The sequence below is a fragment of the Phaenicophaeus curvirostris genome, chromosome 23 (genome assembly GCF_032191515.1).
Source record: "Phaenicophaeus curvirostris isolate KB17595 chromosome 23, BPBGC_Pcur_1.0, whole genome shotgun sequence".
Classification (NCBI taxonomy): domain Eukaryota; kingdom Metazoa; phylum Chordata; class Aves; order Cuculiformes; family Cuculidae; genus Phaenicophaeus; species Phaenicophaeus curvirostris.
Genome location: NC_091414.1, coordinates 3,323,250 through 3,335,416, shown reverse-complemented (window position 1 = coordinate 3,335,416; position 12,167 = coordinate 3,323,250). Strand labels below are relative to the sequence as shown.

The window sequence follows — 12,167 nt, the reverse complement described above, 5'->3', positions numbered from 1 at the left end:
ATCGCAAAACAGTTCGCTTTTATCCTCTCCCTGAGCCAGAGCACCTCCCCAGCTTTCCTGGATCCCCTTTTCACTGCTGGATGGTACTCTGAGGTCTCCCTGAGCTCTCTCCTCTCCAAGTCTCTAAAGACACCCCAACTACCACCCCTTATCTCCTCTGCCGTTCACACCACCCGGGGCGCCGGAACAAGCGGTTACCAGCGACCCCTCCCACAAAAATTGTGCTTCCGAAATCTCTTGATGTCGATTCCGCGAGGGCGGCCGAAGCCCCCCCGTGCCACGCACGGCAGAAGCCCTTTTTAAGGCTCCGCCTCGCCCCGCCGCATACGGAAAGCGCTCGAGTGCCTTCTATATCACGGCGAGGCCTCTCTTCGCGCGACGCCATTCTCATTTCTTTCTCCTTTCCCCCACCGTTTTAGCCACGCCTTCTCCCGTTTTACCTGGCTTTCTCCCCCAAAATACCTCATTTTCGCCCAAACCGAGCGACCCGCCCGAGATGCAAATCGCGCGGGGCACGCCGGGAAGGGAGACTCGAGCGCGCGCGCGCGGGAGAGCTCGCTCCCGGTTGGCTGAGCGGAGGCGGCACTTCCGGCGGCGGGAGCACTTCCGGCGGCGGGGGGGCGGGGCCCCGGAAGCGCTCGGGGCGCGCGGCGGAGGGAGCGCCGGGTCATGGGGAGGTACGGGCGGCGCGGAGGGGGTAGATCGGCCCCCGGTCCCGGCCTGAGGGGCTCTGGCTGCTTCGAACGGGCCTCCGCATCCCGAAAACAGAGCGGAGGCCCCTGCCCCGCGCTCCCGGGGCCCGCAGCCGGTGTCTGACCCCGCCCGTGTGCGGCTCCGGTGCCCGAGGGGCGAATCCCGCGGGCCCGGGGAGGGGGTTGTCGGTGGGCCCGGCTCATCCCGAGGGAGGGTTCGGGGCGGGGAGGGCCCGTTCGGGCCGGGGACCGGGGCTGCAAGAAAAGCTTGGGGAGCTGCGTGTGTGGAGCTGCCGCCTCCCCAGAAACCGGGGGTCGGCGCTTCGGGGGTGACACGCGAAGCTGGAAGCGGCACCGAGGAGGGTGGGAGGTTGGAATCGCCCCTGGGCATCTTATAATGCCACCGGGGGAAGAAGAGACATCCCTGCACCTTCCCCGTTAGCAAGGGAGTTGCTTCAGCATCCCATAAACCCACCCGGGGAGAGAAGAGGCATCCTGGTGCTTCCTCTGTTAGCTGGGGGCATCCTTCAGCATCCCATAAATCCACCCAGGGAGGAGAAGAAGCTTGCCTCAGTAGCTGGGGGCATCCTTCAGCATCCCATAAACCCACCCGGGGAGAGAAGAGGCAGCCTAGTGCTTCCTCTGTTAGCTGGGGACATCCTTCAGCATCCTATAAACCCACCTCGGGGGGAGAAGAGGCATCCTTGTGCCTTCCTGATTAGCTGCGGATGTCTTCTGCATCCCATAAACCCACCCAGGGAGGAGAAGAAGCTTGCCTCAGTAGCTGGGGACATCCTTCACCATCCCATAAACCCACTCGGGGAGAGGTGTCCTTGTGCTTTCCCTGTTAACAGGGAATATCCTTCAGCATCCCATAAACCCACCTGGGGGGGGAGAAGAGGTGTCCTTGTTTTTTCCCCATTAGCTGGGGACGTCCTTCAGCATCCCATAAACCCACCTTGGGGGGAGAAAAGGTCTTCTTGTCCCTTCCCTCTTAGCCAGGGAATGCCTTTAGCATCCTATAAACTCACCCAGGGACAAGAGGATGCTTCCTCATTCCTTCCCTATTAGCCAGCAAATTCCTCCAGCATCCCATAAACCCGCTGAAGAAGGGGAAGAGGCCTCCGTGTTCCTTCCCTGCTAAGTGGGGAAGGCTTTCCACATCCTATAAACCCACCCAGAGGGAGGAAGAGACCTCCTTGTTCCTTCCTAGTTAGCCAGGGCGTTCCTTCAGCATCCCTTTCACCTACCTGAGGGAGAAGAGGCATCCTTGTTCCTTCCCTCCTCGCTGGTGTGAATTCCTTTAGCATCCCATAAACACACTGAGCAAAGAGGCCTCCACGTTCCTTCCCTGCTCACTGAGGCATCTGATTAATTAATACTCCCTCCTATAGCAAAGGGGACCCTGTCTCACATTTATAATTATAGTAATTAATAATAATTGAAGCCAAACCCAGGTGCTTTCTGCGCTCTCTCCAAGGCACTGGGACCAGCCAGGCCTTTGTGAAGCTCCTTAACCACTTGGTGAGGTATTTAAAGAAGTAGAAAAGCTTCAAGCTCTCTAGGGAATCATTTAGCTCTAATGGTGACTTTGATTACAGCTGTAATGCTGCTAACGAGTTACAGCAGGGCAGGGGTGCTAATTGCAGGCCCCAGACCTGTTCCTGCCGGCAGCTCCAACAGAGAAAACCTCCCGTGATGTGGTGAGGACAGCGCTTCCTCTCGTGCTCTTACGATAGAAAGGGTGATACGGAAAATATCTGGTATTCCTGGAGTTGCAGAAGCTGTCTTGGGGTTAGAACCTCTCCTAAGAGGGCTCTGTGTCCGTAGGGGCAGCCGTGCATGCGTGTGCTGTGGAGTGAAGCACTAAAGCAGCCACTTCCGAGCCCTCCTGCGTGATTTCTGGTTTGTGTCTTGGTCTGAATTAACCTGAACTCACAAATCTTGTGTGTAGCTTGAGTAGCAGGCGCTGCATTCATCGCTTTGGATGCCAGCGCTGCGAAGCTGTTTAAACACACTCCTTCCCTCTGGACGTAAGCAAGCCTTGTGCTCCCCACAGCTGCTGATCCTGTCCCTGGGCCGATCAGCAGCTTCTGCAGCCACTGGGCACGGGGCTTTGACATCAAACTCTTCATTAAATGCCCATTTGTGCCGTTGCCACTGCCCACAGCGGCTGTGGGGAGGCAGGCGAAGGGTTTGGACAAGCTTCTTTTCGCGGTGTAGTGCAGAGAGAGCTCCGCTTCGCCGAGCGTGGGGTTTGGAGCCTTCCAGTCGTGTGATGTTGGAGTTGCCGGTCTGTGTGTTAGCTTGGTAGCCAATACCTTCAGGCACTGGAGGGCGAGCTTGGAAGATCCAAGTAACCTGTTAAGCTGCTACAAACCACTTGTGGTTCACCATTAACAGCCTGGCTAGCATTGCTGGGGCTGTCGGGCCCCACTGTGGGAGGAGCAGGTGATGTGCACGCGGGTTTCTTTATCACCGCGCCCATCCTTGTGCCTCCGAACCCTCCGCTGTCATCATGAGATCGTTGTTGGTCAGGCCTGGAGCGCGGCGTTGCCAGAAACGAGGGAGATGGAGGCTCAAACACTGCCACGTCCTTTAGTTAAATCTTCTCTGGCTGATCTCTTCCTCAGCGCTGTTTGTGGTCCCCGTGAGATGTGTTTGGAGAGGGCGTGGGGAGGTCACACACAGGGTTCGGAACAAGCAGGGGGTCAGTGCTGCTTTGGAGCCTGCAGATGCTCTGCTTCTCCTGGTAAACCTCATATTCTAGGGAATGTTTTCTCTTCTAAACACTGCTCCTCCCTTCTTGCTGTGTGTAGAGAGACTTTATCATCTACAGAGGTTGATTCACCTTCCCTGGAGGGGTTTAAGGGACGGGTGGACGAGGTGCTGAGGGACATGGGTTAGTGATTGATGGGAATGGTTGGACTCGATGATCCGGTGGGTCTCTTCCAACCTGGTTATTCTATGATTTTATGATTCTACAAACCTCTGGGTGCCGCTAGGATACCACGTTTTACTCTGGACAAAGACAGAATTGCCTCGTTGAATTCCTTCTGTTTAACTGTGTCTTCCGTTTCCTTTCCAGCTGATTGGTTTGGGTCCCCACAACCCCAAGAAGAAGCAAGACTTAGATAAGCTTTATGATCTAAAAGCTAAAGCCCAACAGATTATGAACCAGTTTGGCCCATCTACCTTGATCAACCTCTCCAACTTCTCCTCAATAAAGCCGGAACCAGCCAGCACTCCGCCGCAGAGCTCCATGGCCAACAGCACCACCGTGGCCAAGATGCCCGGGACACCCAGCACGGGAGGGCGGCTCAGTCCCGAAGGCAACCAGGTAATTTAGGGCTGTGGAGATGATCCGAGGGCTGGAGCACATCCCGTTCGAGGCCAGGCTGAGAGAGTTGGGGTTGTTCAGCCTGGAGAAGAGAAGGCTGCGGGGAGACCTTTGAGCAGTTTCCAGTGCTGAGCAAACGTCTTCGTGTATTCCTTTCCCTCTGATGGGTTTTCTTTCAGTCTCAGGAAAATGTATATTGGGAAATTCTTTTTAAAATGTAGTTTAGATGGGAGAAATGGAAGTTCAGGTTTGTAGCCTGCACCTCTCTGGGGTCTTTGGACGTCTCTGCTGGGAGCTGCGAACTTGCCGGCTCCGCTGGGAAGTGTCTGAGTGCTCAGACACACACACAGCATGTTCCACCCTTGGTGTAAGGGTACCAGGAAGGGCAAAAACTTCTGCTGGTGCTGCTCAGCCACCTCTCCAGGCTGGCAGATCCGTGGGCTAACATGCATTCGTACCCTATGAAACTTAAGATTCCTGCTGCAAGGGTCCTGGCTTCTGCCCTAGAACAACCCCGTACTTGCGTATCTCTGTTTTCCATTGGAAACACTAAAGCTGATAAGCACTAGAGCCGTGGAAACGCTTCCTGTGTGCTCTGTGCACAAATATAGTCACTGACACATTGTTTGTATTTGCTGTCTGTCTCTTAAAACTTCTCCTTTTGTCTTTGTCCCCTCCTGCCAGCAGCCCTGCTTCAGCCAGCAGCCTTTTAGTGCCAGTTTAGTGCAGGAAACTTATTTATCCTGGCCTCCTGCCCTCCCCTTTGTGTGCAGAGCAACCACTGCTGCTTGAAAACAACTCCTTAACACCTGATCTTTCTTATCACTGCCATTCCTGAACTGATAACGCTGTGTCAACGCGTGTGCCTCAGGGCAGTGGGGGAGCCCTGTGGCTGTGCTGCCTGGGCAGTGAATCCTTCCTCTTCTCCCGCACGCACAGGTTTTAACCAAGAAGAAATTGCAGGACCTGGTGCGCGAGGTGGATCCAAATGAGCAGCTGGATGAAGATGTGGAAGAAGTAGGTACCAGCCCGCGACAGGGGCTGCAGAAAGAGCTTGTCTGGGATTTGTTGCAGAGCAGGGGCCTTTTTCCCAAGGGAGGGAATCACAGAATCACCAGGTTGGAAGAGACCCACCGGATCATCGAGTCCAACCATTCCCACCAATCACTAACCCATGTCCCTCAGCACCTCATCCACCCGACCCTTAAACCCCTCCAGGGAAGGTGAGGTTCAACCATCCCTCCAGGGAGGGTTGGTTCACATCACGCTGCCCTATTCTTATGTTCGCTGTGGCCTTCAGTCATCGGTGTCTCTGTATCTCAGTGTTGAGAGGGGGTTTAGAACAGCAATTCTAGCAAACACCTTTGCAGCACCAGCTTCTGCTGCTTTGTTTTCATCCTCTCTGCCTAATTTCAGCTGCGTTTTGGTGATTGTCCTTGTTCTGCTGCAGATGCTGTTGCAGATCGCTGACGATTTCATAGAGAGCGTGGTGACGGCCGCCTGCCAGCTCGCGCGGCATCGCAAGTCAAACACCCTGGAGGTGAAAGACGTCCAGTTACATCTCGGTGAGTGGTTTTTCCCTTCACCTGAGAGCTGAGCTCCCGGCGGCTGCTGGTTCATGATGCTGAGGCCGCTCTCGTGGTAGGTGGTTGGGGCAGAACCAGATGACCTGCACTCTTCTCTTCCAGAGCGTCAGTGGAACATGTGGATCCCGGGCTTTGGTTCTGAAGAAATCAGGCCCTACAAAAAAGCCTGCACTACAGAAGCTCACAAACAGGTCAGGAGCCCTCAGGAGCACAAAGAATCGCGTGGTAGAAGCATGATATGGGGAGGATGGTCTTTGATTCCTGGCACGACATGAATTTGTAGCCTCTTCCAAGTGTTTTGGACTTAAAATAACTTCCAGAGTCTCCTTTCTGTTTGGTGCAGAGAGGATGGAGGTTGCTCCGACTCCTCTATCTGGTGCAGCACTGGCTGTGCCTTAAGGAAATCGGCAGTGCTCGCTGGCTGAGGGGCAGCCCAGCTTGGAAAGGCTAAAAACCTTCCCAGCGCTGCAGATGGGGCCATGTCAGCTGCCTCTTTGTGCAGGAGGGACTGAAAATGCTGCCAGCTCCTCTGCTTTGCTGGAAAATCCATTCCCAGCCTTGGGGGGTCAATGTTGGTGTAGCCCTTTGAGCCACTCTGGGTGTTCCAGGTGAGGCACAGGGCTCTGATGTGCTGTGGCTCAAGCTCCCAGGGCTGTGGGTGATATTGTATCTGCCCTCCTGAAGCTGCTGAGCACAGAGGAGACCTCGAAGTGGGGTTTGATCCTGGGTGGTGTTAATCCTATCGCCCCTCAGTGTTTTCCTCACCAGCCCCGGGTGGCCAGGAGAGGAGCAGGCTCTTCCTTTTCTTCTGGCTCCAGCCTGAGACCCCATTAAGATTCAAACAGACTTGAAAGACCTGTGTGGAAACAAGTCAGGCGGTGTTCCCGGAGAACCCGGGAGACCTTGTTCTTGCTCGGCTGCGGCTTGTTTTGCAGTTTGCCTTGCCGGAGGTGTTTGGCTTCCCACGTTTTTCTCTTTCTTCTTACAGAGAATGGCACTGATTCGCAAAACAACCAAGAAATAGCCCCTGGGAAGAGCCAGGAGAAGACGCCGGTGCGTTTTGGGGTATCTGCCTCTCCGCGATGCCATCCATGGGATATTTTTTTTAATGCTTTACAGAGAAGCATATATTTTTTATTAACGGTGCAGCAATATCTGACTGTATGAGGAGATCTGCCAAAAACATTCTACGCCCCTTTCCTCATCTCCCTCAGAGCACAACGTATCTCAAAACAAAGACTTTTATTTGTGACTTGGAAGTGGTTTATCGTATCCGTGATTATCCCGAGGGACAGAGCGTTTGATCTTGTGTGGGACAGTATTAGAAGCATCTGTAGAGGTTTTTGTTTCCTCCTTCCTGCCCCTACCTGCTCCAGTACTTTGTAATGTCAGTGTTTATATAAATACTTGCATTTGTTTTACATGAATAAAGAAATTATTAAGCTAAAAGCATGGCACAGCCTTGTGCTCTTCAAACATGGTGCTGAGGGGTTGCAAGTGCAGAGGATAACCTGCCCCTTGCCTGCTTTCTGCCTGTGGTGCTGTTGTAGTTGGGGCTGATCTGTCCTGGGGGTTGAAGGGAGTGGAAAAACTCGGCTCCCAGGGCTGGGCAGGTGCCTCACCTGCCTTGTATCCAGCCCAGGGCGAGCGGTTTCCCCGTTGCTTGGACATTCAGCCCTGGGGAGCGTGTCCAGGCACCAGAAGGGGTTTCAGCCCAAGTCTGATCTCGCATGAGACCTCACCGAGCAGAGAGGACACGCATCCTCTCTAGGGGCCGGGGACAGCCTTGTGGAGAGGAGATCAGGGAGAGGAAAATTCAACGGGGGGGGTGACACTCACCTCTGTCCCATCCTGCCAGGGAATTCCACCCTTCCCCAGGAAAACACCGCAGACCGAGGGCTGAGCAGCGGGTGTTTAATGCTCCCTTGCAGTCCCTTGCTGCTCCGTCCCTGCCTCCCCTCCTGCAGAGCCGAGCGCGCCCCAGCTCCACCTCTAGCACGAGCATCTCTTCTTCTTCTTCTCCTCTTCCTTCCCCGGCCCCCCAGCCTTGAGCAGCAGGGGCAGCGGGACGCTGCTCTTCACCCCGTCCCAGGCCTCGGTGGGAGCCAACCGCCCCGTCTGCAGTGCCTGGTAGATGGCCAAGGTCAACATCTGGAACGCTTGCACCACGTTGCTGGCGTCCTTGGCCGAGGTCTCGATGTACTGAGCCCCCAGCGAGGCCGCCAGCTTCTCAGCCTCCTTCCTGCCCACCCGCCGCTGCCCTCCCAGGTCGCTCTTGTGTCCCACCAGCAAGAAGACCATGCGGAAGGGCTGGATGGTGTCGGTCACCTCCTGGTGCCACTGCCGGACGCTCTCGAAGGACGAGCGGTTGGTGAGGTCGAAGAGCAGCATGGCCCCCGCTGAGTTGCGGTAGTAGGAGCGAGTCACGGACCTGGGACACGGAGAGAAGCGAGGTGAGCAGCCCCTGGGACGCCTCCTGTGACCGGCACCTTGGAGAATCGTCCCTTTGGATGCATCAGCCAGTGGTCCAGGTGGCTCTGTCGCTGCATGGTCATCAAAGCTCTTCCCTTCCTTGCAGCCACAGCTCCCAAGCTCATCCTGGAGCTCTCCTGTCCCCTGCAGCCATGTCCCCCCGCGCTATCCCGTTCCCAGCAGCCCTGGTGGTGGGGTGAGAGGGCTCCGGGGAGCTGAGCTGGGGAAGCTGCTTTGTCCAACTCCCAGAGGGCTCCCAGCTTCTTTCCCCCAGCCTGGTGGGGCAGAGAGGTGCTTGAGGTATCTCATAACCCCCTTGGAGCTGGAGAGAGGGCTCACAAGGATCCCAAAGGGCTGTTTTCCCTGGGGACTTGGACCATCTGGGCCCCTGCCGCCTGCCACCGTGATTCCTCACCCCTGGTGGAACTGATGGAAACATCTCCAGGACCTCCCTGGCCCTGGGCTCCCATCCCCCCAGCATCCCAAACCCAGGGGGTACCTGACTCCCTCGCTGCTCCCAGACCCACCTGAATCGCTCCTGCCCGGCCGTGTCCCAGAACTGCAGCTTCACCCTCAGCCCCGGCTCCAGCTCCACGAACTGGACGTAGAAATCCACTCCCACCGTCTGGTTGACGGCGTCCAAGAAGACGCCCTCGGTGTAACGTCGCAGCAGCGAGGACTTGCCCACCGTCGAGTCCCCCAGCATGATCACCCGGAACTGGAACTGCCACCGCGGCTCCATCCGCACCTCCAACGGCTGCCGGCGCGTGTACGGGCAGGTACGACGGGTGCCTCCGCTCCTCCACCCAGGAGGCGTTCCCACCTCCCTTTTCTCTCTGCTCCATCCAGCTGGAAGCCCTCAGAGATGCCTGGTCCTGTTTTCCCAAGGGGAGCGGCTGAGAGAGCTGGGGGTGCTCAGCCTGGAGAAGAGGAGGCTGAGGGGAGACCTCATTGCTCTCTCCAACTCCCTGAAAGGAGGTTGTGGAGAGGAGGGAGCTGGGCTCTTCTCCCAAGGGACAGGGGACAGGACGAGAGGGAATGGCCTCAAGCTCCACCAGGGGAGGGTCAGGCTGGACATTAGGAAAAAAAATTTCCTGGAAAGGGTCATTGGGCAGTGTCCGAGGCTGCCCAGGGAGGGGGTTGAGTCACCTTCCCTGGAGGGGTTTAAGGGACGGGTGGACGAGGTGCTGAGGGACATGGGTTAGTGATTGATGGGAATGGTTGGACTCGATGATCCGGTGGGTCTCTTCCAACCTGGTGATTCTGTGATTCTATGATATGATAACCCCAAAGCAGAGCATCCTCCATGCCACGGGTTGAACCCGGCAGCGCGTCCCTCCCAGGTGCTCAGCACAACCTTTACTGAGCATGGAAAAGGTTTATTAAAACCATTCCTGAAGGAAAATGATGATTTTTTTCAGAGCCCTCAAATTCAGGCTTGAGAGAAACCCATCACCCCCAGCCTCAAGGGATGGAGAAACATCTCCATGGGTGGAAGGTCTCCCCAGTCCCCATCAACACTGGCAGCGTCCTCGGGGCTTCCCTCGTGCTGGGCGCGGCCGGTGGCTCTGGCTGGGGATGAGCCTGATGCCACCACGGGGAGGGGTGACCTCCCCGCGGCCCAGCGCCTGCTGGATGCCCCTCGCCAGCGTCTGGAAAGCCAACTCCACGTTGAGGTTGCCATGAGTCGAGGTCTCCACGAAGGCCATGCCCAGCGTGGCCGCCAGGTGCCCGGCCTCCTCTGCCGACACGGCTCGCTCGGCTGCCAGGTCGCACTTGTGACCCACCAGGACGAAGGCCGGAGGCCGGTCGCCGGCAGCTTCATGGTACCAGTCGGGGACGTGCTCGAAGGACGCGCGGTTGGTGAGGTCGAAGACCAGCAGCACCCCCGCCGCGCTCCGGTAGAAGGATCTGGTGATGGACCTGGGCACAGAAGGAAAAGTTAGGGGGCTCCCACTTCCCCACAATGCGGTTTAGGGGATTTCAGGTCTCAGCTGGATGTTTGGGAGAAGGATGAGGAGATAGGCCTGGACCAAGGGGGTGGAGAACAGGCCTTACGAGGAGCGGCTGAGAGAGCTGGGGGTGTTTAGCCTGGAGAAGAGGAGGCTGAGGGGAGACCTCATTGCTCTCTCCAACTCCCTGAAAGGAGGTTGTGGAGAGGAGGGAGCTGGGCTCTTCTCCCAAGGGACAGGGGACAGGACGAGAGGGAATGGCCTCAAGCTCCACCAGGGGAGGTTCAGGCTGGACATTAGGAAAAAATTTTTCACAGAAAGGGTCATTGGGCAGTGGCAGAGGCTGCCCAGGGAGGGGGTTGAGTCACCTTCCCTGGAGGGGTTTAAGGGACGGGTGCATGAGAACCTGGTGATTCGATGATTCTATGATTTGCACCCCCTTTTCCTGCTCAGCACCTGCCCCCAGCCTGAGGGGTTCTATAGGGATTTCGGGGACCCTCCTCCTCCCTAGTTTGGGGTGGAGTGGGTGTGGAGGAGCAGGCATGGGGCACCCCCAGCCTCATCCTGGGGTGAGGCTCTGAGCAATGGGGGCAGAGCACCCAGCCCTTCACGCCCCGTTTGAGCCTCGTTCACGCTCCCAAAGCTCTGGATCCAGCGTGACTCGATCAGGAAGGAGATCACCCAGCCCACCAGCACCCTGGAACCAGCACCCCAGAGCTGGGAACCGGCCTTGCTCCTTGGCTGCCCCCCTAAAACCCACCTCTGGCTTTGCTGCAAGCTCAGCACAAGGTTCCACCCGCCCTCGACGCGTCCCTGTCCCAGCATCCATCACCGCGTGGCCCCACACGCCCAGGCAGGGATTTTACCCCCACCCTGGGGTGCAAGGGACGCTTCAGCTGGGCGCTGGGGTCCCCACGCCCACCTCACCTGAACCTCTCCTGGCCGGCCGTGTCCCACAGCTGCAGCTTGGCCTTGCCGGTGGGCGGCAGCGGGACGGTGCGGCTGTAGAATTCCACGCCAACGGTGGGGCCAGGGGCGGCCACCCCCACCGGACCCTCCGCGAAGCAGCGCAGCAGCGAGGATTTCCCCACCGCCGCGTCCCCCAGCACGATGATGCGGAATTGGTAGTGTCCCAGCGCGTCGGGGTCCTGCGATGGTTCCCACGATGGTTCCCTCTCCGTCCCCATTGCCGGCGTCCGATTCACCACTCTGGAGCTGGCTGGATCCTGGCCATGTGCCTCCACCCTCGTCCCCACCCCGCAGCACCTTCCCTGGGGACACGGGGACGGTTCAGGCCTCGCAGTCACCTGGACAGACAAACAAAGCGTCCCAGGGCGGAGGAGGAGGGAGAAGCTGCGTCCTTGTCCTCCTGGCCCCAGGATGTTGTTTGGCATCAGCTCTGTCCCACCGCCCGGATTGGGTGACAGAGGCGGGGACAGACAGACGCTTGGGGTCCAAACGCTGCTGGGAAGCCAAAACCCTGGGAGAGCCAGGAGGGATGAGCTCGGGGTGGGGAAAGAGCTATTGAATCATAGAATCACCAGGTTGGAAGAGACTCACCGGATCATCGAGTCCAACCATTCCTATCAAACACTAAACCACAGCCCTTAGCACCTCGTCCACCCGTCCCTTAAACCCCTCCAGGGAAGGGGACTCAACCCCCTCCCTGGGCAGCCTCTGCCACTGCTCAATGACCCTTTCTGTGAAAAATTTCATCCTAATGTCCAGCCTGACCCTCCCCTGGTGGAGCTTGAGGCCATTCCCTCTCGTCCTGTCCCCTATCCCTTGGGAGAAGAGCCCAGCTCCCTCCTCTCCACAACGTCCTCTCAGGTAGTTGTAGAGAGCAATGAGGTCTCCCTTCAGCCTCCTCTTCTCCAGGCTAAACACCCCCAGCTCTCTCAGCCGCTCCTCTTGTTCTCCAGCCCCTTCACCAGCTTTGTTGCTCTTCTCTGGACTCACTCCAGAGTCACCAAAGGGAGAAGGGAAAAGGGTGAAGGGCCCCAACTCTGCCTTCTCCCGACAAAAGTGCTTTTTGGGAACAAGCTGGGTCACCTTTGCCATTGTCTGGCCTGGCGTGGAGACAGATTTAGCAGCACAGGGGCTGGTCTCAACCCCAAACTGTTCT

General features: G+C 57.4%; 3 protein-coding genes and 1 non-coding gene across 4 annotated transcripts; 1 reads left to right on the top strand and 3 right to left on the bottom strand.

Moving 5' to 3' along the window:
- Positions 1–174: 174 nt before the first annotated feature.
- LOC138730424 (U11 spliceosomal RNA) lies at positions 175–301 on the bottom strand. The gene has a single exon (XR_011339021.1). It is a non-coding gene; the product is annotated as a U11 spliceosomal RNA (small nuclear RNA).
- Positions 302–611: 310 nt separating this feature from the next.
- Positions 612–7,067, top strand: TAF12 (TATA-box binding protein associated factor 12). Its single transcript, XM_069875037.1, has 6 exons — positions 612–677; positions 3,781–4,032; positions 4,972–5,049; positions 5,483–5,597; positions 5,721–5,809; positions 6,607–7,067. Exons 2-6 carry the CDS (start codon positions 3,865–3,867, stop codon positions 6,640–6,642), a joined length of 486 nt encoding a protein of 161 aa, XP_069731138.1. The 5' UTR covers positions 612–677; positions 3,781–3,864; the 3' UTR covers positions 6,643–7,067.
- Positions 7,068–7,531: 464 nt separating this feature from the next.
- LOC138730316 (ras-related protein Rab-39B-like) lies at positions 7,532–8,901 on the bottom strand. The gene is made up of 2 exons (XM_069875397.1): positions 8,618–8,901; positions 7,532–8,049 (listed from the first exon to the last, which is right to left on the bottom strand). The coding sequence occupies exons 1-2, from the start codon at positions 8,830–8,832 to the stop codon at positions 7,611–7,613; spliced, it is 654 nt and encodes a 217-aa protein (XP_069731498.1). The 5' UTR covers positions 8,833–8,901; the 3' UTR covers positions 7,532–7,610.
- A 481-nt stretch (positions 8,902–9,382) lies between these two features.
- On the bottom strand, positions 9,383–11,852 carry LOC138730312 (ras-related protein Rab-42-like). The gene is made up of 2 exons (XM_069875391.1): positions 10,970–11,852; positions 9,383–10,013 (listed from the first exon to the last, which is right to left on the bottom strand). The coding sequence occupies exons 1-2, from the start codon at positions 11,434–11,436 to the stop codon at positions 9,605–9,607; spliced, it is 876 nt and encodes a 291-aa protein (XP_069731492.1). The 5' UTR covers positions 11,437–11,852; the 3' UTR covers positions 9,383–9,604.
- Positions 11,853–12,167: the final 315 nt, after the last annotated feature.